Consider the following 27972-nt stretch of genomic DNA (forward strand, 5'->3'; position numbering starts at 1 on the left):
TACACAAAAAGGAAGTTTTGTCTTAGAATTCATTAACTGTTACTTTTCTTACATATACTTATGTTCCATTTACAAATAGTGACTTTGTCTGATATCACTGAGGACAGCATAAAACTTTAATCTTCCCTTAGAAAAAAGAATCTTAGTATAACCTTACATTTTTCAACAGTTGGTACTGTTGTAGAACACTGTGGAGGTGTGAAGATTATGCCCTGTTTCTTTCATTACTCTGTGTCTTGAATGAAGTTAATGCTGTTGAAATATTTGGAAACAATACATTTCTGAGTTGTTCAGGAAGATTTATATGTGTGATGTTTCTTAGAGAAACCTTCCAAGAAGTATATACCTACGTACGCTGCTTCCCAAAGAACCCATAGAGCTGATAGTTTCTATATGGTTCCAAATAGGAACAGCTAAAAGCATGGGCTATGTGGTTGTTTGAATTTAAGTTACCCTGAAGCCAGCCTGTTGTAGCCTCTGAAGTTCTTGTTTTGTAATTCAAGTGATGGAGACCTATCTAAGTTGACCAACTCCCTTACGGTCAGTAATAGTTTTGCAGAGGTGAGAAGGGGCTGCAGGGGTTGTACCTGTGGTCACAGGGAAACACGAGTGGTCTCTTCATCACACTGAATTGACTATCCCAGTCTAATAGAGTAAGCTACAAGAAGTTTTATCTATAACAACATGAAGTTAAACATGAACAAAGGAGAATACACCAGATACCAAGAGGCAGAGACATCTCTGACATCAAAGATAAACAGAAAACAGCACTTGGAGAGGAGACAGCCCTTGTCAAACAGCCAACCTGAGCTTAGGATGTGATGCAGCACAATAATAAGGCGATATTGTTTTGTTAAAAGTATGCTACGAATTTCTAGCTGCTTTGCAGATCTCTAGAGGAGACATTGATTAGAGCTTGGCTACCACTTCTCCCGTGCCTCAACTCTTGCTGACTGTGGCCTTGCTTGACCTTTGAGTGACAATCGGGCCAAGGAACACGAGTGAGAAGGTTGAGAAGACATCCATATCAGCAAAGCACTTTAACGAGGCAACCTTGTCTGCTGTACATACATTGTAAGAATTAAAAGTCTGGGTGTGCAGGAAAGGGACTAAAAAGTGTTTTCTTCATATTCTCTCCATTTACTGTTTCTTACACATCTCACAAGTCATATTTGCACAGATAAGGTTTAAGAAAAGCTTGTTTTTCTCACTGTGTGTGTGGAGTAATGGAATATAAATAAAGGGCTAAGGGTCTCCATCAGTGCTCTTGGGAAGATGAATGATACATGTCACATTTTAGTCAAGTGTAATATAGTTTATAGGACAGAAAAGCCTAAGTGCTATCATACTGGGTAACTTCAAGCCAGCTCTTTTGAAGAAAGAGAAATTCAGACTGAAATAAGTAGAGGGAAAGCCTAGGAATGTAATAAGGAACCTAAATTATGGGAGGAGCTCTAGAGATCTTGGCTCTTTTAACCTCATTATGTGTATATGAGTGCCTTCTATAAACATTACAAATACAGAGAAAAATAAAATTTTTATGTAATTATCTACTATGTTATATTAGAATGCAATATTTTATGAGATCAGATAGATATAAATAAATTCAGAAATTTGAAATTAGTTTCTGGACATGAAAATAATAAATCTAGGGTAACCATCCAAATAAGTAACAAATAAGAAACCTATATTGTTTTTAGTTAATGTCAGTGGTTAATGGAAATGACTGTAAAAAAGCTAAGAGAATATGCTTAATGTGGTGCCTGTCATTTTTGCACCATGTAAATATTGCAAATGTCATTTGTATGTATGTGTATGAAATTTAATCGTTAGTATAAAGTATGCATTAGATTTCAGTACCTAAACTCCTGTTTATGGATTTTCCCGTAGTTGTCCAACAAATATTTTTTGCTGACTTGGAGATGCAGCTTCTGTGCCCTCATACGCCTTCCTTGGAAGCAGTAAAGATTGACCACAGGTAGACAGTATATACAGTGTTCTCCATAACTCTGGAAACCCTGTTTACATGCTCACAGTAAAATTTATCAAAGATTTGAAATCAGAAAGGTATTCTCTGTTAGCATGGATCTCTGTGTTTCATTTCAGTTGCATTTTCTAACTAAAAGTTGACTGAAAAGAAATCCTTTCCTGGGCTTTTAAAAATATTTTAATTTAATGAGTTCCATATCAGAACAGGGGGCCCATGACAGTGGTAGTGCTGTGAGTCTGCCATGTTATCATTCTGTGCTGGATCATCAGTTTTATGGATATAGATCTTTTTCCAAGGCATCATAAAATTTCTCATTGGGTGCTGGAGGATTTCTTATAGCTTGATGAAAAGGAAATGCAGAACTGTTTCGAACTGGGTTTAATGATCAGTCTTGTGTTGAAGTGTTGAAAAGTTCATCTTATTAACAGAATTATTTGAATTAGAGAGAAATATTTTTTCCATAGCATTCTCAATGTCAGGGTTTTTTCTGATTTTTTTTTGGAGGAGGGGTAAAACCTTTGCATATAATGTTAGATTGGTTTTCTCCTCCCAAAGTGGTATATTTCTTTTCCTTTTTTGCTGCCATTTTGCTAAGCTATTCATAGCTTTTTCACTATTTATAATTCCTTCAGAGATTTTATCATCCTAGCCTCTTGTTAATTTTAGTCTGTATGTGTGGCTGACTTTTGGTTGAAATCTTTCCATTTAGGATGTAGAGCACAGTATACAATCTGCACTGTCTTGCAGACGCAAAGCTGCCTCTGACACTGAGTTTCCTCACTGTATGTAAGATGAAGTTGCAGAGCTTCTCTCTCATTTGCTTTATGTACCATATCGTATTGCAACTTGCATGTCACTATCTTCCCCATATCCTTGCAGCTGAATTATATGCCAGGTTTTTTCCTACTCATTCATGCTTTAGATTACTTTTTCTGGGCATATTTAAAGATAGTAGTAGCTTCCAAGTTGGTTCAGTGAGATGAATATTTAAAATACCAAATTTAGCTTAACAGAACCTCATCATTATACCACCTCTTTCGAGTCTGGGGAGTGGAGTGAAGGTGGGTGTTCTTTTGAGGGTTTCTGTACTTCTGAAGCACTATGTCCATGGAAACTGCAGTCTAGCTACAAAATTGGTGTTGACAGTCAGTGTGAAATACTTCTAGCTTCTTGTCTTATGCTGCCTGTTTGTAATTTGAAAATCAGATATTCAAACACTGACCAAATACCAGAATATCTGCATATCTTCAGCTTTTACAGAAGTAAATGCTAAATTCTGATCTTTTCACATTACTATGTTAAGGAGCACCAATATATTTACATAGTAGTTTTGATGTTCAATATCATACACTGCTATGAATGGATCTCTTCTAGAGAACAGTTGCTCAAATAGTGCTCAGTAGTAGCAATTGTTCCCCTCAAAGTATTTATTTAAAAGTGTGCTCTGCTTCTCTCATTTTGTTCTATATTATGAAGCTCCCAATTAGAAGTCTTAGGTCCTCTGTAGTTAGTGGGAAGCAGAAGATGCTACTAGAAAGTGAGCTTAGTTCATTTGATATCTTTGAAGATCCGTCCATGATTGACTTCACTTAGGAATTTTGGAGTGATTTGACTCCTAACACAGGCACCTCAGTTAAAATCCGGTAGCAAACTTGGACAACACTGGATGAAAATGAACTCTGAAAAGGGCAAAAGTTTATTCTCAGTTATTTTCCCACCATTTCATGGTGTGATTTCAGCAGATACCATTAACACCTATGTATGTAGAGACATAGAGTTAGTGACTGGCTATTTTTTGCTTGCTAAGCATCTGATGAATGATCTCTTGATAACAGAAGGAGGATCTGTATATGATTGCCAGGGATGACACACAGTGTGTTTAGAGTCTTATGTAGGCAAAATTGATTATTAAATCTCTCTGAACAGTTCAAGGTACTCATTGAATGAGATAGATATGCTAAAACTAGTGTTTAAAGTATTTTTCTCTATAAAACAAACCAGGGCCCATCTGGGGGCTCTTGACAGCAAGTGGCAAAATACAGCTTAGATTCCAATAGTGAAGCCTTCTCCTTTCCTGCTAGCTCCAAAAATGATTATTTCACATACATTCTGTATTTAGGAGAGTCCTTGGTCTGTGTTATTTTCTAACCTGTGCCCAGATGTTATCTCAGGACATCTGGCTTTGGACAAAATCGTGCCAGAGAACATTAGTAAAAGGTGTTGGTGCTGGAGCCTAGGTCCTAGCCCAATTTCACTTACCAGCACTGATGTTATGATGCAGATTAGTTGACACAATTTTTAGCACATTTTAGGTGTTAAAAATCTTTCTCCTAGTTTCACCTCTTTGTGTTTACAGAAGGCATCCAAAGGAGAAAAAAGCATGCAGGATAATCAAAAATCAGTGTCTGATATGATAAAGCTTAGGTTATTGCTTTACTAACAAAGAGAACTGTCTGTCATACTGCTGTTCTGGCGTAGCTCCGCTCTATGCATGTATGCATACTTTACTGTATTTATGAATTTGCTCTTTTAGTGTAAGATGTCATTAATATTCATGTAACCAGAGTACTGGATGGGGATCTCTAGGTATTGCTGTATTTATTCAGCAAAGAATGAGAAGCATGTACCTGGTTGGTGTGTGCATGTGTTCATATGTTGGACTTGGCAGGTACCCAAGGCACTACCAGAGCCTAATGCCTTAGAGGTAACATTGTCAAGCAAAATTCAATCCAAAGCTTATTTGGTAAATGGATCTCTAGACTGCTTGCATGCTTGCTTTCTCAGTCCTTAAAAGTACATTCAGTGGTTACATACTTGTGTTTGTGTCTTTGGTGCTACTGTTTGGGTGCATTTGTGCCTCTGTAAAAGGAAAACAACATCCTGGATGTAAATCATGTTCATTTTGAAGCACATTGCTCCCTGCTTTTGTCCTGTTGCATTTACACTGCTCTGCTCTCACCTACATGAAAAAGCTGACAGATGGCACCAAGTAGTTCTGCTCAACTGAACTGTAATTTCTTCAGGTACTGTTAGAGAAGTTCTGCCTGTGAGTGTCTGCACATCCTTCACAGGCCTTCACAGCCCTGTGTGTGTTGATTCCCTAAAAGAAATTGATCCCTAGCTGGATCCTCAGTATGCCTGAGAAAATTCTACCAAAAGGCATTGTGATTAATCCTTGATCCTTGATCCAATCTCTTCTCAAACTGTGGAAATTCAAATGCCCCTTAGTGAATCTGAGCAAGAAACATCACTGTGCTGCTGCTGGTGGCACTCAGAAAGTTTACTTTTCTTAGCAGGAATTTCTTCAGCCCATGAGAGAACATTTAAGTGTATTATTTAGAGTTTTAACAGCATGCTCAGAGAGTTGCATACACTAACTCTGCTTTTGTTTGGAAGACTAACACAGCTCTGCAGGGAGCAAATTATGCTCTTCATACACAAACGATTTTCATAGAAAATTAAATCCTTCTCTCAGTTTCACAGATTATACATAATAAAATTAGAAATCTGGAATGAAAATAATAGAAAAATTTAAATGCATCTAATGCCAAAGCGCAAATTTCAGCACTAAGAAATAGGAAATGTAGAAAATTTCATCTGAAAGTGTGAAATCAAGTTCACATGCCCCTGCCCTGTTCTGTAACCCCCTGTATGTTGGAAGGGTGCTATAGAAGATGGTAACAGAAGATTCCCTTCCACTGAGCAGACACTAACAATCTAAGCCACCATGACATTTGTTGTAACAAAAAATACAGCATTTTCTACAAAATGTTGTTTATTTACATTTTTTTACCCCTTTGTTTTTCAGAAAGGGTTTGGTTACCCAGAAAATTAAGCTTTGCTTAGAGCAGAGGATTGTGAATTACCACACAGTCGTTTTAAATATTCCTGCTTTCACAATGTGTATTTTCCTGTGGAGTCATTGAACTTCAGTTTATTTGTTCATGAAAAGCTTAATTCTTACAAAGCACTTTGAAATCATCAGTGATATGTTCTTCTATTAACTATGTTTGAAATACTTGTTTTGTTGCTTATTTAATAGGCCCAAACATTTGTTTAGAATCACAGGAGATCCATAAGATAAAACAGAAGAATGCGCACACATTTTTTTCCTGACTTCACACCAGGAGAAAAATATTTTTTTATCACTTCTGTTCATTCTTTAGGTCTTTTGCTGTCACAAAATCCTGTGGGTTTGTTGTTACTGAACTGTGATAGACAGTACAGCAAATGAAATGGCATATTGTACAGACGAAGAAATTATTCAAGATTTTAAAACAGAACTCTGTATTTATATATTTTATTATATTGTATGTATACACTACATAATATTATACTGTATTATATATAGCATTTTATTTATTATATTATGTATAATTCATGACTGAACACAGTGGAGGGGCAAGTCCTGTTCTGGTGAGGGAACAGCTGAAGCCAACACTGTCTGGTTTGTCCTGTGTGTTTTGTTGGAAATCTGCTCGGCACAGCTTGGCAGTGAAGTTGGGAATACTTCCCTGATCCTCCTTGTTTTGCCTGCAGGTTTCTGCATACCGAGTAGAAGCAATTGTGATTAATGTGGTAACCTGTAGATTACCACTAAGTGCATCTTTATGTTATCTTTGAAAAATTTACTAGGTTTCACCTGACAGATAATGGCTTTTCCTCTGCCAACACAACAGAGGAATAACAAACTAATAGATGAGATGAACTAAAATATATCAAAAGAAGTGCTGCTTTCAACAGAGAACCAGCTTTTGCTTTTCATGGGGTTTTAAGGGAATTTTAAGTAAAACTTTCCAGCCCTGCGATTTGAAGCCATGCATGCAGTGATGCTGTGGTTGTGGAGCAGGGCTGTGTGGCTGTGCTTGGGTGCTTCATCACTGAGCATCAATTGGTGTGATGGGTCCACTGTAAAACACGATGGATTGCTGCCTTGCTCCTGCCCACTGATTGGATCTCTGAGTTCTAGGTGCGCTCTGAGTTGAGTAACTCATAATGGGATCTGAGTCGTATGATCTTTTTGTTGATGGTTATTGTATTAATCATTTCTGCTACCTCAGTGATCAAGAGCAGGTTATGCAGCAGTTGCAGATGCTTTCTAAAACTTTCCCTGCTCAAAAGTCAATGTGAGCCTCCAGCAACTGCTGCATCTGCCATTAAAGTCAGAGCAAAGCAGTGAATTATTTTTGAGGAGGTTTAACTTTCTGATACTGTCTTCAGTGGGCCAGTCTTGTTGTTTTACCACTATACTAGAGATATCTGAGCTTATCTGTGGGCTGTGATGAGCAGGGATGGTCTCTGCAAGAGACAGGACTGAGAAAGCCTGGCTGTAATTAATAAATTCACCTACTTGAGGTCTCTTCTGAAACAAATCTTTCGAATGGCTCCTGCTCCTTTCTGTCAGTCAGTGTCTGCCTTTACACATCCTGCCTACTGTTCTCTCCCATTTTATTTATCTTAGCAAAACATCTCTCTGGATTAAGAGCAGGTGGCACAGTGTGACAGCTCTCTGGGGGCCCTCAGCTGTGTGAGCTCAGGAAGGCACACACCTGGGCTGCCCAAGTCTGTAACCAGCATTTCTTGTGTAATAGAAACTGGCACGTTTCAAAAGTATTGAGCTCCTCTCGTTGACATCATAGGACTTAACTGCTCTGAAAATTGAGTCACTTTTTTTGAATACTGGTTGTGAGTGGCATCCAGTGTTTAAGCATGGCTTTGCTTCCTCAGCGCTGGCATTTACCAGTCCCTGTACAATTAGCATTACCCACTCAAACTTTAAATAATAGCTGATGAATATATTTCAACTCTTTCAGTAGAGGGCACTAATGAAAAATATTGCTGTAGGCGTTTTTTTAGCTTTATCGGATTCGCATACTTTTAGTGGCTTTATAAGGAAATTATTTAAACGTTTTACAAAAATCCTTTGCTGGTGTGGTTCAGACTATTAAATTGTGCAGTGATAAACACAACTTACTGTAAATTTAGTTGTTTGGCTTTTTGTACTATGTTCTCATTTTAATCAAAACAGGAAAAACTTCCAACTATTTCTGCAAATCCAAAACATGTTGACATAACCATTATTCAGAGAAGTCCTAATGGTATTCAGTTGTCACCTTTATTTCAGGTAGATTAAAAGCTGAAAAGAAAGCCTAAGTGTACAGAAGTGTATGTACTCTTTACTTAGGTAGTTTTGAGAAAGCCTTTGTTTTATTCTTTAATGTGATAGGAAGCAGAAATCACATCAAGTGAATCATATTCATTTAGGGATCCTTCCTAAACAAAGTGCCATGGTCAATTCCGTGCTTTTAGGGAATGAGTATTTAATAATCTGTACTTCAAGAGCTCACTTCTCTCATAAAATAAGTAGTTTCTCTTCCCTCTGTGTTCTAAAATTTACTGTGCAGGTCATACATTCTAGAAGCTGATGGACTGACTGATCATTCTAAACACCAAAGTATATAAACAGGGGCAAAAGGAAAACTCTTGATGTTCCTACACCTTCCTATGTGGTGTGTGTTGAAGGAATAAAGGGCAGAACATTTTGGGTTGTTAGGGTAGCTTGTTCTCTGGACACATGCTCAGACTTCATTTTCTCAGTGATATGTATATGTGTATGTATATATATATATACTCACACATATTCATGCTGCTTGACTAGGGACAAGGAGCTGTCTTGGCACCCACATGAATTCTGTGAAGAGTTCACAGGTAATGTTAGCTTTGAGTCCTTAAAAAGATGTAGAACTTCTGACACTCTGAGTCATAGACCCTTGAAACATTCAAGTCTTGAGCCCTCTGAAATTTAGAGTTAAAAATTATTAATCAAATAGAAGCAGCTGCTTGGTGACTAACCCAAAGAGCATCTATGCCTTGAACATTGAACTTAATTGTATGCGTCATGTGGAGTGTTGAAATCTTGCGGTTTAATAGCATGATAAATAAATAGCTGGTAAACAAACTGAGTGACAGTTTTACAAATACTGTTTATTGTCACAACAATCAACAGTGACAATTCCAGTATAATTCGTACTATATAGTACATATACTATTTTTAGTGGGTTGACTAAAGTGCAGCAAGGGTAGGTGATACAACCCATAAGTCTCAGCAACTCCTGGACACAGAGTGTGTTTGCCTTCAGTAGATTAATCCACCAACTCTCTGTGGTCCCCAGACCCGCCTGAATCTCTGTGACCTGTGTCTCTAGTTGCCCACCTCTCTGCTTTTTCATGTGCTTAAAAGATGAAAATCACTGGATATTGAATTGGGAATATTTTAAACCAGGTGAATCCAGATTTCTCTCTCTAATTATATTTTCACTGGTCTTATAATAATCCTGAAAGTTTTAATTGAAATATAATTCTGTGCCATCTACCTGATTTCAGCTGGTGTTAATTGCATGTAGTTAAGATCCAGGCACTTGAAAAGTAAAAGAACATTATTCACCATTTGAATCTTATTAAATTCCTTTATTTTACCTGAATATTTCTGGTTCACTTTTTTCAAGACACAAATATGACATATTTTTTATAATCATATGTGTCATTGTCATAAAATGGGCTAAATCTGTTGTATCTGCAGTTCTGTTGCAAAGAAGTTGAACATTTTTTAGCAATTCTACTGGAAAATGCACATTTCAAAATACTGGCTCAGGAATGTATTAGTAAACTAAGAAATAGTTGATAAGTGTTTTAAAATTATGAATTTTACATTTCTCTACTAAGAGAAAAAGACTTAAAAAAAAAAAAGAAGTAAAATTATCCTCCATCTTACCACCATATTTTAAAGGTATGTCTGCCATTACAAAATGCAGGAATGCACAGGACATTGTAGCAGCTTTTATGGTTTGTCCTTTTTCCTCCAAGATTTAGCAGCTTCCCCAGTGATTAGTACAGCCCTCCAAGCAACTAATCCTGTATGTATAAACTGCAATGTCAAGGGATTAAAGTGTGCCTGGGAACGCAGGTCAAATCTGCTTTAGTTCACAACAGTTTGGGATGAGCTCCTAGCTGAAGTATCACAAAATCACCATATAATTTAGTACAAGTTTTGCATTCCTATACTTCAGCTGCTGGTTGCCTTTAATAAAAAGAGGCCCTGGATTGATTTCCCTGAGAAGGTATTTTTCCCAAACCAAAGTGGGATCAGCTGGAAAGTAGAAGGATTTCTTAAAATAGTTCTGTATTTTATATAAATAGCACTTTCAAAATCTGCTTTTTAAATACTGTGAAAAGGATAGTGTGGCAGGTTTCTGATGATGGATGCATGACATGGAGGGTTCCCTGCCCTCTCTCTGCCTGGCTGAACACAGTGACTTGAGGGATAGGGGGCAATGGCAACAAGTTCCTGCCTGGCACAGCCAGTGTGTCTCCTCTGAGACTGCCCCACCTCTCCAGGTGCTCTGGAATAACAGGTGTGAGAGTCTGCAAGTACAATAACCAGGACAATGATTCACATGGATTGGAGGTGTCACTGGGGTTGTCACCCTACACCCTGTGTCAAAACTGCATCCATAAAAAAAGACTGGTCATTTTCATAGGAGACTCGTGAAGGGAACAGAAGGACCGACTTCTTACAGAACCTGCTGCCTCCCTGGGTCCCAGGTTAAAGATGTGAAAGAGAAATCTTCCCACCCTGGTATGGCTCTTGGATTATTATCCATTATTGATTTTTCAGATAGGTGGTGATGACGTTGCAATAAGCAGTCTGAAGGCACTCAAAAGAGACTTCAGGGCAGTGGGGCAACTGGTTAAGGAATCAGGAACACAAGTAGTGTTTCTTCTTTCTATTCCAACTGCAGGGAATCATGAGAGAAGGAACAGGAAGAGCCAGCAGATCAATACCTTTCTCTGACCAGTTGCTCTCCAGGTATCAAGGTCCTTGAGCTGGAAGACAGGGACAGTAAGCAGACTGAAGCCCCAGTAATCTGAGGAGAAATGGTTGGTGACCTGCTACACAGCTTAGACACTCAAATGTGTGTCCTGTGGCCAGCAGGATCGTCCCCCTGTGCTGGGCACTGGTGAGGCTGCACCTGAAGCCCTGTGTTCAGTTTTGGGTCACTCACTACAAGAAAGACATTGAGGTGCTGGAGTATGTCCTGAGAAAGGCAACAGAGCTGGTGAATAGTCTAGATCACAAGTCTTATGAGGAGCGGCTGAGGGAGTCTATTGGAGACAAGGAGGCTCAGGGAAATCTTGTTGCTCTCTACAACTACATGAAAGGAGGCTGTAGCAAGGTGGGAGTTGGTCTGCTTTCCAAAGAAGCAAGTTATAAGGACAAGAGAAAGTGGCCGGAAGTTGTGCCAGGGTAGGTTTAGAATGAATATTAGGAAAGGGTTGTCAAACTCTGGAACAGGCTACCTAGGAAAGTGGTTGAATCACCATCCCTGGAGATATTTAAATGATGTGTACATGTGGCACTCTGGTACTTGTTTTAGTGGTGGATATGGCAGTGCCTGGTTAAGGGTTGAACTCAATGATCTTAAAGGCCTTTTCCAACCTAAAGGAGTCTGTGATTTTGTCACATTTCCTGAATGTTTGCTGTTTGCTATGTTACAATGCCCAGATCTTGTAAGCATCACTTGGTGACATGTCCTGTGCTCTTGGAGAGCTGCTAAGACCGGGGGTGCTGCGCACAGATGCAGTGGCGTACACTAGCTGAGTTTCTTCTGAGAATAAGAACAATTATTTTAAAATATTTTTTGCAAAAATACTAATCTAATTTGCACAGCATGTACAATGACGTGCAATAAGCAGGCATATGTAACTGCATCAGGTTCTTTTATCTTGAGTCACCAAAAAAGCCCAGCTGCTTATACCTAATTATTTGCAAATGCAATATCCAGAATCTCTCTTATTTTACTTTGTTGGTACTGTTAATTTTGTGCCTTTGATGCTTTTTCCTGTGTGAATTTTTGCAACATATTTTTACTTAGAGAAGAAGTTGCAATTATCCTTTTAGAATATTTGCTTGATCTTAACATGGAAGTGTAGCTGAGAGTAGGTATATTAATTCACTTTCGATGAGTGTGGGTGGATTTTTATTTAATCTCTTTGTATTTTAAGGCTACAGTATATTCTGTTATCATAACATAAACTAATTACCAGGTATAGAATATGTCTGTTTCGTTATAATATACACAAAGTGATATTATGTGCCAGCATACACACCGTAGTGAAAGGGCTGTGTGCTTCGATTCTTGTTCTGACAAGTTTTACCTGTATTGAACTGAAGATTGAAAACCTTGTGTGTTATCAGTCTGTGAAGTTACCATCACAGCAGCTGATGTTTTTATAAATTTGGTTGGTTTACATACAAAAAATAGTTTTCCAGATGAAATAAAAAGCAGTGTGCTTTTCCTGACATAAATAGCCCACCGGGGCTGAGCAGAGGGCTCCTGCCTGCTGCCCTCTGCTGGGGTTACTCCTGCTGGAGCCAGCGGTGCTGGTGTTTCCAGGTACATCATGATCCCCAAAGGCCACTCACCTCTGAAGTTCTTCTCTGTTGTGTCATAAAACTGAGCATTTCATAACTATTTAATTGTTTACTTCATCTTTTAAAAAATTTAACCTGGGTGCTCCACAAATCCTGGAACACAACTCACCTGGAAACACACCAGTAAACCCAATTTCTGTTCAAGTGGGAGACTCATTTACACGTTCAGCCTCCTAGGCTGGGCTGTGGTGCTGTGGGACTCCTCTGACAGTCGTTTTCTTGTGGCCTGGCAGGTTCTTCGCTCTGTGCTGCTGTTCCCGACGATCGAGCGCATGGCTCAGTCCCCGCAGGGGAAGCTCATGACCCCACTGCTGTGCAAGCTCCGCTACGCTCTCTACATGCCTGTCTACCTGCTGTCCTTCCTGCCCGAGGGCGTCAAGGCCTCCCTGGTGCGCTTTGCACTGCGAGGAATGAAGACCTGTGATGAGTCTTCCATAACAACCTCCATAAATCTCTTCAGCGTCGACTGCATTGGTGAGCACCTTTTCTGTGTTAAAACTATCTTTTATGTTTTTCTCGTTTAGTAAGTGTTGATTTAGTTTTGTGGACAAAAGCTTAATATTAAAGCCTAAGTTTTTAAGAATAGCAGGTCTGATCTGCTCTGAAATTAAGACCGGGGTACAGGAAAATCTCAAATGAGTCAATAAAAAAATCATAAGGGGAAATTAAGAAAATATTTTCCCAAAGAATATATATTTTGTAAGAAAACTGACCTATACTACTAACGTAATTTCTCATGTGATTAAAACACTCTTTTTACAATCTAGTTTATGTGACTTATGTCTGCTTACTTTTTGCATTTCATTCATACTGGATGATGAATGTAAATCACTAATCAGTTTCACAAAGGGTTCTTTGCATCTGTTCTTTTAAAGCTATGATTTAGCCAGCTGTATAGACTGCCATCTCAACTGGAATATTGGTAAATTCAGAAAAGAGCCTTCAGCCTACAAAGACACATAGAAGTTCCTTTATGCACAGAATTTCAGCACTTTTTTTGTCATAAAGAGAAAGATTAACGTTCCTCCGGTGCATATTGTATGCATATTTTGCACATTCTAGCAAGAGAAAATTTAAGAAGGGGAATAATTTTGGATAAATTATGTTAAGTTTAGAATGAAAACCAGAATGTGGATTGTGCTATACTCCAGGTATTTTGGTAAGTTAGCAGTTCAAAACAATTTGGAGTAGAATTGACGTGCTAACACAGTAATAATAGCAAGAAGGAAGTTTTGATTGCATTAATGGTAGTAAAAACACATTCCTACATTTCCAGTTGGGCTCTGTCTTCTATCAGTTAAACTTTACCTACTAATGGTCCAAACAGATGTGGCAGAGTAACTGGGATTGCAGCAAGGTCCATTACCTTTCGTGGATCTATGGATATGTTAGTCTGTGTGGGAGGCATTCTATAGGACTGTGCAGAGACTGGAAGAAGGATGGGCAGTGAAAGTTCTTACTGCCAACACAGACAGCCCCAGTTATGTTGTACAAACTGAACATTGTGACAGTCACTTCATTGCAGGACCCTGTGCCTGCCAAAATCAGGCTCCTGATTGATAATGGGCATTTCTGATTGAAGTCCTTTAGTTTGTTGCTTGATTTCCTATTAATTTATGTCAGTTTCCTGGTGACTGAGGAGAAAGCAAGCACGCAGTCATACCTACAATAGGTGTTCAAGCATCTTCCTTTGACTATTGTGTCTCAGACAAAAGGTATGTGGAGGACTGTGGGGTCACATTTCCACAAGCCAGGAATCCTTCTCTGGTCCCCACAGATAAACTTTTACTTCTAAAAAGCAGGTTATACACTGCCAGGGTTGTATTGGAAATGGTCCTTGGCCTGTGTTAACCTCCAAAAAAGCATGGCCAGCCATTGTTTGTATGTGTTGTTTGGCCCAGATAACAGCAGCAGCAGGAATAATTTAACAGAGCGGATTTTGTGTGCTGCTGTTAAAACCTGTCTCTCCAAGCTCTTCAGTCCCCAGGTGAATGAGCCCCAGTTGATGTGTACCTGTCAGCCTGTTGTAGCTTCCTGTGTGCACCAGTGTCTGACCTGTGTCTGAGCTGTAAGGTAAATTGAGGCAAGAAACTAGCCTGAAGGCCCTTCACTCCTAGCATATGATCTCTCCCTATGTTCAGCTGATTGGCTGAATTAATTATACCAGAATGAAAGCCCCTGGGAGCCAATGTCTTGTAAAACTTGCATAAATAGGCTTTATTGATGCAACTAGTTCCTTTGGGCTTGTGATATCATCTCTCTGAAGCAGAATTCCCCTTTGGTTTCATCTTTAGAAACTGATGATGTTTTACAGCCCAGTGACTCAGGACCACATGCATGGATTAATAATCTTTGGGCTTTCCGGATATTGCTTGTTAACCTTCTCTTTTATTGTTTGAGGACAATAGAAAATGTTACCATTCAGCAAAAATTTGCTAAACCTAACACAACAACTGAGTCTGTCTTATGGGACTGCTCAGCTGTGAGCTGCTGAAGCCTCTGGATTTATGGTAGATGCTTTTTCGAACATTTCCTTGTCCCATAATAAATTAGTAGATATGATTCAGAAATGTTCAGCAAATGAAGTTGTGTCTCCTCTCCAGGATGTCAACTCATTAAAAATAGGCATATTGCCTTTGGCATGTACCTCTGTTGCATTACTGTAATTGTAATAAAAGCTGTGATTAAGGGCAGAAAAGATGGTAAAAGTTTCCTTAAAACTACCACGTCCGTTAAAACAAACCAGCATGCCAGGGATTTGTTACCATATCCAAAGCTTAGTCACAACAATGTTTTCTCTCCTCTGAAAGGAAATGGGATTTGAAAACTTAATTAGAGCGGAACTCTAAGACCAAGTGTTTCTCTCGTTGCTGCCGAGAGTGAAAAGCTCCATTCAGTGGCAGCAGGATCAGGCCCTTTGTTGAAAGAGTCAGTGAAGGAAGAATTGTATTACCTATTTGTCCCACTGTTCCAAATTATGTTTATTCCTGTTTCTTATCCACACATGTCTTACTGTTGTGCAGACTTCATAGTTGATGACACGTAGAAGCCCCAGTCACATGGCAGGAGGAATTGCAATGACACTGTGCAGAAAGGGATCGTCATGTAATGTTTTGTCCCAAAGGGGAAACAGGACAGACAGTACTGTAAGGAAAATGGATTGTAAGGAAAGATGGGAAGAGACAGTGTATAAATAATAAAGCAAAAGGGGCTGGAGGGTCTTTGCTTACCTGGATAACAAAGATATCTTAAGGCAGAAAAAGTATTACACCAGGAAAACAAGCATTTGGGTACTTGTATTCATGGATGTAGGAGATGAATAGACATAAAAATTGAACATTAGTGACCCTGAGTTATCTGAAACATTGTCACTCTGTTTATTCAGGCTAGCAAAACAAGGCTACCCATATCTAGCAAAGTGGTGCTGGTTCTACAAATCATGCACAGTCCTGCAGTGCTGGAATACTTTGGCACTCCAGTGCCCTGAAATTTGTAAACATTTCTTCGGTGACAGATGCCAGTAGCAGACTTACAGTGACAGTAAACCATTGTATCTGCACAGGACAGGATTTATTGTCCAGCCATTTGACTGGCAAACTTCCTCCATTTGTTTCAGTAAAATTTCCACAAAAGCACAGACATTACATAATGGGTAAACACTGCACAGCTTTTTCGAGAGGCAGGCTCGTAGGTCAGAGGTTAACGTCTGGATGACAGGGAAGACACAGATAAGCACAATAACAAGAAAAACCTCCAACTGGCCCAAATGAGGTGGGTCCTTTGTGATCTTGAACCTGTGACTTCCCTGAAGGAATCTCCCTGTTTGTTTAACCTGGTCGGGGAGCAGGGGAGCACTGCAGGCTGCAGCAGGGGGAGGTCTGCTCTGTGCTGCAGGGGCAGGTCGGGAAGGAGGGGACTGGGAAACCTGAAACGAGGCTTCCAGATGAGTTTAGGCTGTCACACAAGTGAAAACTGGAAACAGTAGATTCCTAGTTTAATTCAAGCATACAAGAGATGTTGTAAGACAAAGAACTGAGATTGAACTTGAGAGTTTGTATTCAGATTTTATCTCAAGTGTGGAAGCATTCAGATTTCATGAGGAGTGTTTGAGTGTTTAAATTTCCCTCACTTTACAGTGGAAAAAGGGCTAAGGCAGTTTCAGGCACTCCACTTCTATGTCCACAGGACTGTATTGGAAGTGAAAGTCCCAGCTGAGGTATTGAGGCTCATCTCTCAGCAGTAGCTGCTGATGTACAGGATGGCAAAATTACATCCCTGAAGAGCCGTAAAGTTTTCTTGTAGGATAAATTTTGCAGAACTATCAAATAGCATCTGGGAGATAAATTTACATCAAAAGCCGATGAAATGTAAGCTTCCAGCCACTGTGAAAATGGAACAGAAGCTTTTACATTGCCTAAGTTACGTTAGAATTTTATCTCCAGGGAGCCAACTGGAAAATTGCATTCTGGGTATGAATTATCCCAGCCTTGGGAGTTATGGCTTGAGATCTGTTTCTTTCCAGTTCTTTCTTACTTGTCAGAGAGATTTTAAATACAACATAATGGGTGATCGTCATCTAACCTCTGTCAACATCATACTGTCCAAATAAATGGCATCTAAGGTAGGACAGGTGAATCACACCTTGCAGATGACTGCTGCACTTTACTGACCACAAAGGGACTCGCTCTCCTCCATTAGAAACATAAAAGTAGAGGAGATAAATCCCACTCAGTGTCTACTGACTGTTCATTTTGCTTCAGATATCAGAAAACAGTGCTGTCTGAATTGTCCATGCAGCCTTTACCCTTGCTGCCAGGACAGTCAGGTATCTCATACTTTGGCTGCATTACAATTCACAGCTGCTGGTCTCTAGTGAGAGTCCTGTTATTTGTTTCCTGCCTTCTTCAAAATCTCATTTTACATTTCTGCCTCCATTTCCTTACAAGCAAGATGGCAAATTTTTGCAGAGTTCATTTTTTGGGTCTCAAAGGCTGTGGAAATACCCATCTAACCAAAATACTTAGGTAAAGACAGTGCCTGGTGTTATGCTTTTGGAATTCAATGGCACCTCCACCAATGCTGCTGGTATTTTTCAGAGTTAAAAACAAGTGTTTAAAGTATTAGGTAAGCACTTGAGAAACAAGCACACCTGAAATGCTGTAATGAGTTTTTGCCCCCAAAAGAGTATTTTAAAAAGCTATATAATTACATATCTAAAATTTAGTTTTCTTTCTTTACTTTGAAATGAAAGTCGTGTTCTTTTCTTGCACTGAAACTGAAATTTAACTCCTGAAAGGGACAAAATTTATGATGAGCACAACTAAATTCAGCACAGAAGGCGTAGTTCTTCTGATTTTTATATTGTTTTACAGAACAAAATCAAAAGAGCTCTACCTTCCGTGCTGAGTGTAATGAAACCTGTCCGCTGAGGCATGCATGGCCAAAAGGGAGATGTGCATTATATTCTCATCTAGGTGTTACTCTTTCAAACGCTGTACCAGCATGTTTAAAAAAGAATCCAATGTCTAAGACAGGCCATGAGCTATTGCCCAGCATCACATTGCTGGTCAGCAGCAGAACTGTATCTAGACCTACATCCTGGGACAGCAATTGATCAACTGAACCTGCCTAGTCATTAGTTTAACCTTATAAATATATATGTGTATGTTAGTCATGAGCATCTTCCTCAAACCACACTGCTGGACAGGCTGGTGGGCATGCACCACATTTTGAAGTAGAGACAGCAACTGATACCACAGGATTTCAGGTAGCACCTTGCAATCTCACACTTGCATTTTTCATAGTGGGCAAGAGAGTAAAAGCTTTCCCTCTCCTCTCACCACTGGGCAACTGTGGAGATCTTTGAACCCAAACTAACCCAAACCAGGACATTTTCAAGTTGTTTTTCCGGGCTAACTGAAATCAAAGCCCTGGTAGTAAAAAGTGATTTGTTTCTCCTCATGGATGTAAGAATTAGATAACTTCTGGCTATAATGCAGAAATAGTTTCAAGGATCTTTTCCTACTTTTATATTTAAACATGTGTAGAATTTCAGACATGATGGATAGGTAGACAAAATCTCATGTCGAACAGAAATCATTGTCTAATGATGTTACATCAGTGCACTATAGTGCAGTATATCACCAGTGGGCAAAAAGGATGAAGCTCAGCATGTCTCCTCTCTTCTTCCCATGTGCATTCTTTGATGCCCAGTGGGACAGAAAGAGGACAAAAATGATATAGTAGATAATGTCCCTCCCTCTCATTAGCATCTAATTAATAATGATTCAAGAGAAGTCTGTCCTGCAATCAGGTAACTCTGTAGCTGTCTCCTACAAGTTAGTTTTTATCTCTCTCTGAATTTTCTGCGGCCAGAAGGCTGCTTTAGGTAGCCCAGCAGCCTAGCCCAGTGTGCCAAATCCTCTGCTCCTGCAGAGTTTCTCAGCAGGCTCCTGTGTGTTGTCACAGTTGAGTCCTGTCCACTTCTGACATTTTAAGTGATGATCGTAATATGTATTTCTGCAAAGTGTTTAAGAGCGTGTTTCCTTACCTGTGGAAACACTGTAATATTTTATCACCTGCCTCGCAGGAAAAGGGGCCAAAGAATAACAGTCTTTAATATTTTCATGTTTCCTCTGCTACTGTTTATTTTCCTGTGTGATGCCTGACTAAAATGTTTGTTTAATGTAGTCGGACAACTCACCTTACCAAGCAGCACTTAAGCTGACGGAAAAACCTCACATCTGCTTTATTCTTTCTGTGAGTGAACTAAACTTTTCCTTATTTTAAAGTAGGATGCTCGTATTGAATTACTGGAGGAAGGCAATGACTTTCATGTATTTATAGTCCTATTTGTTTTTTAAAGTCAATCTGCATCATAATTTACCCCATTTCCAAAAGAAAGAAAGAAAGATGTTTAATGAGGACTTTTATTACTTGCAAAAGCTTTTACTTTTCTGTGAAAGCCTTATGAAAATAATAGTAGTAATGTGGAAATTTCTCACTGGGTTTATTTCTGTTAATTATTCCTCTTTTTCTTCTAGAAGGGGAGGGAACCCAACATAAAAAGCTCCCATCATAAATATTACTCATAAGGCGTGAATGTTTTGATAGTGGAACTGCTGATCATTTCCATGAAATGTGAGGCACAGTTGGGATTTTGTTGGGGAAGGGGTGATTGTTTATTCACCCCGGTGAGGTTTCATCCCCAGGGATATGATTTACTCTGACAAATTCACAGCAAGTCTAATGGTGTGTTGCAAATGGAATGGAAAAGGAAGAGGTAGCATCAAAAAAGCAGAAAGGATGTAAAAAATAGGTATATGCCAGTTAAGTGCTACAGCTGCTTTGCGTTAGCTTATGCCAAACAGTCATCTGCCAGTTGGCACTTTATTTTCCCCAAGGCCAATACAGAACACCCTGAATTCAGGGGAAGGAGTCCCTCCTGCAGTAGGTTCATGACTTTTGTCTCAGAGGTGTCTGAAGTAGAGCTCCTGGCTCTCTCATGACTTGTGTTTACTGATTGGGGATTTAGCTTGATTCATCAAACTGCTTCATCATACAGTACCAACAAATCACTTATGCAAAAAATATACCCATGGGTAAATTTAAAAATAAAATGTTTATTTAAAAATGAAATATACCCATTGGTCCTTGGAATAAGGTTTTTTTTGAAAATGACATTTGTAAACCTGCTAACTAATGCAGCACCTGTCATTCCATGTACCTGAAGGGGACACTGGTTTGGATTTAATTCCTACAGTAGCTCAAACAATATGGCAATCCACTTTGCTGCTACTCCTTGTCATGAGAATGTCCACCAGCACTCACTGATTCTTTAATGTGATGGTATTGACAAGGAGAAAATGCTTGCAGAGTCTTTATGGATCTGTGGAGGAAATGCTGGCTTACCTTGCGCAAACCCATAGGCACAGGAGATTACTTGATGATTAGTGCAGTGGTCAGGTGTATTTAAAATGAGCTTTATAAACAGTGGGTTATGTTTAATGCAATATAAAGTGGTATAAAGTTCACCTTTCATACTAATCAGAGCTGCACCAGCTGGGGTGGGAGGAAGTTTACCTTGTTGAAAGGATAGGTGGTCCAGTCGCTGAATTCCATGAGGCTTTCTCAAGAAAGAGTCAGTGTCAGGTCCCACTCCATAAGAGCACTTAAACTGATCTCTGTGTAGCTACTCACCTGCATAAACCCTTGCCCAGTAAAGCAGAGTGATTCCAGTAGAGCTCAGGCAGGAACCACAGTGTAGACATGTTGAAGACTGTCCATCCTGGCCATTCCCTGTGGACTGAGCACCAGCTACACCTGCCCCTCTTGGAGGATAAAAAGCAGACGCTTTCCATGGCCAAAGTCTGGACCCCACAGAAATGCCATCATCACAGTAATCTGCATGATATGTGAGAGCTTAAACTGGAGATGAATTTTTCTACCTAAGGGATAGTTCTGTCATTTAAAGATGATGGGAGTTTTTCCAAAGTAACTTAGGGCAGGATTAACACCATAGACATTTCAGTTTCCATCACACACCCCACTTCACCTGCACATGCTTCATCACAAAAGTACTTCTCAACAAAGCATCTATTGTTCGTAAAGCACCTGAGTAAAATTGTTGAATAACTTTATTTTTGCCTTTAGCCTCCACTGTGCTCTCTCAAGCACAGCTGACTGATTGTCTTGTAAAGTTTCAATCTTCCTGCAACTGTAGTACCGAGCAGATTGGAGAAGCCCATCCATAACAATTTCAGCTATTTCTGCCTATTCCTGTTGATCATAGTTATACATTAACTGGTATGTTTTTCATTCTAAATTCAAGTGTAAACTTAAGCAGACCCCAAAGTCAACATTTACATCTTGTAAACCTCTAAATATCAACATTTTATCTAATGTGTGTGTGCATGTGTGGAAGCACATGTTCCTGGATTAGTCATCCTTTATACAAAGCAGTTCCTTCTGTTTGATGTTTTAAACAATAAGTTATATGATATTTCCAAGATTGCTGTTGGCCATAATTACCGGTAGAAAATATGTTTTCCCCATAGGAAATTACAGTGCTGTTTGGTATTAGTAGTTCTTGACACTGTTTTCTGACTTTTTCTGAGGAATGACAGAGATTGCTTCCTCAAAAGCAAAGGATAAACTGGAAAGGAAACTAATGTTACACTTCACTGAAGAACTTCAAAATAAGACAGGGCAACTTACCAGGAAAAAATGTGACCAGATAGTAGTACATTTCCTGAGGGAAGCTTATTTTCAAAAATTCACTCTACTTTTTGCAGGGCATTTATTGCAATACAGAATTTATTGTTCTCTGTGCAATTTAAGCAACTTTGCTTTAGCGTTTAGAGGACTTTTGAGAGAGTTGTATTACAGCATGTCAAAGTACTGATGAGCTCTGCTGCACATGAAAATCATAGTCACAAAATGGTTTGTATTGGAAGGGATCATAAAGAACGTTTAGTTCCAGTCCCCTGCTATGGGCTGGGACACCTTCCACTAGACTGGATTGGTCAAAGCCCCATCCAGCCTGGACTTGAACAATTCCAGGGCTGGGGCATCCGTGGCCTCACTGGGCAACCTGTTCCAATGTCTCATCACCCTCACAGTAAAGAATTCTTCCTAATATACACTGCAGTCCTGCCCTCTTTCAGTTTAAGCCATTTCCCCTTGTCCTATCACTACATGCCCTTTTAGAACATCCCTCTCCAGCTCTCTTATAGCCTCTTTACGTACTGGAAGGTGATATAATGTCTCCCTGGAGCCTTCTCTTCTACAGGCTGAACAGCCCCAAGGCTCTCAGCCTCTCTTCACAGGAGAGTCTTTGGGAATAATCATCCTATTGTAGCCCCTCAGAAGGACAAGCAAAACTCTCTTCATATCTGCAACTCAATGTTTAGCAGTCATGGATTTAGAAATAAACTAAAATCAGTGGAATAGAAATTGGTTTTCCTGCTAGCCTGAATAGCCTCTGACACACTGAAGCCAACTCTTAACTGGCACTTCCACACAGTATAACTCATTCTTAGATGGAAATACATCCAGTCAGGCACTCAGGACTCTTCACTTTGGCTACAATTATCAGCAAATTATCAATTTAATTGTATATTGGCCACTTTACTTTTGCAGAGGCCGGGAATGGGAATTTAGAATTGACCAATGTTTTGCATATTATAAAATACTTCTCAAGCATTTTTAGTAACACATTATTGTGAAATTATCCTGCTGCCAGGCATATTTACTAAGGGAGGCATCAGTGAAGTCTTCTGGAAGAAAGAGACTAATAATTTATGAAGGTTCTATGGGAGTCCCTTATGTGACAGAAGAAAGGATCACTTCAGGCTTTTCTGTGTGCAGTGCTGCTGTTACCTGACAAAATGTGTCCCCAGTCTCTACTGGGGTCCTTAGCCAACACAAACAGGAATCTAAAGTAATAGCAATTAAATGACAAATGGTGAAATAGCAGAAGTGTGCTGGGAAAAATTTGACAGTAAATGATAGTTTTGTAAGGCAGAGCATCAGAACTGTCCTGGGAAGCTGCAGTGTCAACACAGGGAAGAAAGATGTATGGAAACAAAGTAGAGAGAGTGAGAGACTAATGACAGGGTAATGAGGCTGCTTGTTTTTCATAGAACATAAGAAATGGTTATTAAAACCACTGTTTTCAGTTCCTCAAAAGAATATTTTCAAGTATGCACAGGTGTACAGAGGTTGGACCACTTTCAATCAGACCAATGTCATGGGAGCTTTGGCTTCCTTAACCATTGAAAGGCAATTAACATTGAAACACTTAGTAAAAAAAGCTTAATGATGAGTTTAGGGGGAAAGATAAAAAAGTCCTCTATATCCATGTGAGCAAATTGACACTCGTGAAGGATCTAAAATTACGGTAGAGAAAGAAATTCATAAGAGACCAAAGGATACTGGCAGTAAGAGGTGGGTGATATGTAGATAATATAAATTTCAAAAGTATGGAAAATAAAGTAGTGTTGCAAGCCTTTAAAAATCATCACAATTATAAGTTAATTACCTTAACAGATACAGATGAGAGAACTGACAAAACTAGAGTATCAATATGAAGGAACATAACATTCTTGGGAAAGAACAGCAGGGAGAAAGGAGAATGGATGCACTTGCCTTTGCATCCCCGTATTAAAGACAAGGAAACCTGTTGAGTATTATGTCCAGCAAAAATTCTGAGCTATCCAAAGTGCAGTATGTAGTGTGCTTGATGGTTGTAGAGGAAGGAATCCACCAATATACAGACTGTTCATCTAGTTCTCATAATGCATTGAATTGGCAGAGTGTGTGACAGTTTGGTACAGAGAATTTGAAGATGGAAGGCAGATTGGCTGCGTATTTTCACAGAAGGGTGGCACCTGTGCTAGAACAGAAATACTGAACATGTTTACAACATAGAGCTCTATTCATTCACTAATCCCCTTAAAATCCTGCCTTAGTCAGTGGAGAAATATATAAGAAACACTTGTCTAATCTGTCTAGGTCACTACTTTAGGATGAGATGGACTGTGTACTTTCTACTGACTGTGAAGCAAGAGAAATTGAGCTTTAGATACGCACATTTAATCAGGTGAATCCCACGACAGATATTAAGAAATTATGAACTTAAGGAAAAAATGAAATAGAGTTGTTTAGATTGAACAAATGATAACTAGAGGACATGGTAAGAATTTTCAAATAAAGGACAATAATTTAATCAATGTATCCATGGTAGACAAGGTAATGTGTAATGGAGCACATTGAAACAAAAGTGATTCAGATTAGATTTTAGTTAATGTTGCAAATGGGACTCGAGATGACATTTCCTATGAAGAAAATGAACTTTTCATCATCTCTGCTTCCTAATGGCAGGATGCATAAGTATATGCTGAAAATAACACAGTATCATTGATTCTTCTTGTGACGAAAAGGCCAGTGGAGATCCCTTCCAGCCCTGTAATTTCATACACACTAATTAAACATACAAGAGTAGCATCCCAAATTTCAGAACTCTAATGAAGAACACTTTACTGTAGAAGAATCAAGCAAAACAGATGAACAGAAGCAACACAGAGTGATTGAGGAAACTAAAATATAGGCGGGAAATGCCAGACATTAGTTAAAAGCAAATCTTAAAAGCAAATCTGAAAGTTCAGAAAATGTGTTCTGGTTGAATGTCTGAATGAATCTGTGTTCTGCAGGTTGAATGCAGGATACAGAAATGTTATAGTAGGACCTGCAAAGATAGATAGGTTACCTCTAGAAATCAGCTAAATGAATATAGGACTTGTGGTAGCACTGGAGTGTGATCATCCACGCTTTTTAATTATTAATGACTTTCCTGATGCAGTTTTAGCATTCTCTGGTTAGCATTCTCCTAGTATTCAGGCATGGTTCAGGAGTTGGCACTGCTATGCATCTTCCCCATAGGCAGTTTGAGTAGACCAAAAAACTGATCTTGTGAAAACAAACCATTCTATTCCAATTGGCCTTGGGGCCACAGAACAGTTCTTGGCTTCATTTCCTACAACGGTGCAAATATAACCTGTATTTATACCTGCAAAAGCAGCAACAGTTTGATTGTTGGAGAGCAGTTGAGAGAAAACAGTCTGTGGAAATCTGACTCCACAATTGTCAAAGCAGAAGCTGAGAAACTGGTAACCCAAAGCAAAAGATGATGCATTTAATGTTGGAAAGGCTTTTTGCAAAGGTATTGATCAGTGAAGAGACACAAGACTATCAAAAGCAGGCCAGTGAGGAAAAATGTGCTTTTACAGCATGGCATTTATGAAACAATAGAACAGATTGCTCTGTAACCAATGAGTATTTGATCATGATGCATTGAAAGGCACCATCATTTTCCAGCCCATCAAGGCACTCATCATTTGCCAAATAACCAAACCATGCCTGGAAGAACTATATTATGCCCTGGGTTTAAGAGCAAACCTGTAAGTCTCTAAAGTCAGAGAAGGAAAACTAATAAAGAGCTTTGCTCAGACTTCTATATAAGAAATGTGGAATAAGTAAGCAAGTTGTAGACACTCTTCAGATTTTACCTGAGTCTGGCAAATATTCAGTACTTGTGACCTTAATAATACAGTCCTAGTTAACCTAGAGATGGTGAGAAATATTGATGAAAAATTGCTTTAAAATTGAATGAATGTAAGCATTATCATACTGAGGAATGCTATTGCTTTCCCAGGAACTAATATCAGGAAATGAAAAAGTCCATCTTATCCATTCTCTCATTTCTAACAATGGTCAGAACAAAATGCTTCCAAGAAATGGGCAAAAGCTCTGCCATAGAAAAGTCTTCCAGTTAGTAAAGGCATCATTCTTAGAGGCAATGACTTAAAGACCTAAAGTTTTTATAGTAGTATGTAGCTCTAAATTTCGGTTGTAGTGGATTAAGACAATTCAAAATATTTCTTGACTGCCACTGTCTATGTCCTCACTTGCTAATTTCTTGACCCTGAGTGGTTCTTACTGTAATGGACTCTATCCTATGTAATGTAAAAATGGATTTCCTTTTACAAGTTCTGGTTAGTTCTACCTCTTAATATTCCTCTGTATTACAAATTATATGCGAAACAACTTTTAAGAAATAAAGGAATCTCTTCTGGGCCTGGTTGCATTTCAGATTTTTGTTTTTTAGTCATAATGAGCTGTGTTTTATTAAAAGCCTCATACACAAGGGAGGACAGAGACCATCTGGAAAGTGTTGCTTGACTGAAAAGTATATGAATTACCTAAGTGACATTCAACCTGTAAAAATAAATCTAATGGAATACATAAGAATTTTAAAAAAAGAATTATCTAAAGCATAGGTTTGCTGTAGGTGGGGAACAGAATCAAGGGAGCCAGAAGCAGCAGATCTGTGAGGCTGGCCAGGAAGGGTGATAAAACTTGCTGTGACCCTGTAGAAGTACAGAGAATGCCCACAGCCTGCACCACAGTCATGAGGGCATCACTGCTCTCTTACAAAACCCCTCCAGTTCTAGCTAAGGAAAGTTTATTCATTTCTTGGTGAAAAAAGACAATATCTTAATGTGTGTTACCTTTGTTCATCTGCCCAAGGGATTGGTTGGTATGAGTAGCAGCAACAGCTTTGCAATTGGGAAGCGTGATGAAGGCAGGGCCATGGATTTCTTTTCCTCTGAATTTGTCCACTCTAGAGTCTCTTATGGTACTTTCTTCCAAGGAAGATACTGCTGAAACTGTACTATCTGGACCTTGATGTAGAAATTTGGCTTTGTGTTTCTTCCTGTACCCATTCCAGAGCATAGCTCCTACTAACTTAGAAAATAGAACAATATTTTGATGTGTGAGACTTAATAAATTTACAACTACAGCTACAATCTTGTGGATAGAGTCAACATAATCCATAGGGAAATGAAGTGAGTTCAGGTAACCCTTTGTAGCCTTGTTTATTTTAGTCTAATAAACATGCTACTAAAGAATGTGCGTGTGCATCCATTAACGTGTCTAGATTGGGGCTATCTTCACAACCACTCATTTTTATTGGAAAGGGAACTGTTCTGATAATTTCCTGAAATTCATTAGCCAGTGAAGTTGAAAAGGATTTTCTTTTCCTTTGTTTTGTCTCTTGTTTCATTCGTATGGCATCTCTTTCTGTCTATTCTTTCTGTCACAGTAAATTCATCCTCTTTAGGCCAGCAAGGAGCACAGTATCATTTTTATGTAATTAAGATGCAGACTACAGAACAAACCCACACAGAACAAGCATAAGTCATGGCACCACAACAAAGAGCTGATTTTTAAATTAATCAAGGGCATATATATATATATATATCAAAGTTTATCAGGGTTTAGTTGGAAATGCATAACCTTCTTTTATATTTTTGCAACATGTGTAAGTAATTTTTTTCAAGATATTTTTACATGCAGACATAGTTACAACCCATCTTGACTTTCCACAAACAGTATAATGTGACCCCTCAGTTTTTAGTGTGAGTTTGCAATTAATCTAGTCCTAACCTAATCTTTTCATGCAAATAAGCAAATCATCTTTGGATATTCAATAATCAAGCAAGAAGCTTAAAGACTTGAGGAAAAACACATATTTAAGTCCAAGTACAGGAAATCTCTGAATTGCTTCAAGAATCAAGTATAAAGTTTATCTGTCTTGAGTTAGAAATACATTTCTTCCCTGAAATCTTCACATCTTTCCAAGTTCCAGCATAGATCTGTTGATATCCACAGAATCAACTGACAACATTTTGGTTTAGAATATGGTTTAAAATCTTGAGAAAAATAATAATAATGCTAGACATATAATTGCTTCAAAATCAGGAAATTTTGTATTCACAGATTATTTGCTTGGCTGCATTGTGGCTGTATCACTGTGTTTGAAGTTCAGCTTAACAGATACATGTGTTCCTCTAACAACTGACTGCTTGAATTGGTGGTTAAATAACTCTAAGCACTGAAAAGCTTGATTGATTTCAGTCATTATTGT

At 38.8% G+C, this 27972-nt stretch overlaps 1 protein-coding gene across 3 annotated transcripts in view; it reads left to right on the top strand.

The window, feature by feature from the left end:
- Positions 1–27972, top strand: part of LDAH (lipid droplet associated hydrolase) — a 116406-nt gene that overhangs the window by 62495 nt on the left and 25939 nt on the right. For all 3 annotated transcript variants that reach the window (XM_071548279.1, XM_071548278.1, XM_071548280.1), the window contains one exon: positions 12716–12956. In XM_071548279.1, the coding sequence (XP_071404380.1) occupies positions 12716–12956 (241 nt within the window). The remainder of the gene's footprint in view (positions 1–12715; positions 12957–27972) is intronic.

This window comes from Pithys albifrons, chromosome 2, assembly GCF_047495875.1.
Source record: "Pithys albifrons albifrons isolate INPA30051 chromosome 2, PitAlb_v1, whole genome shotgun sequence".
Classification (NCBI taxonomy): Eukaryota; Metazoa; Chordata; class Aves; order Passeriformes; family Thamnophilidae; genus Pithys; species Pithys albifrons.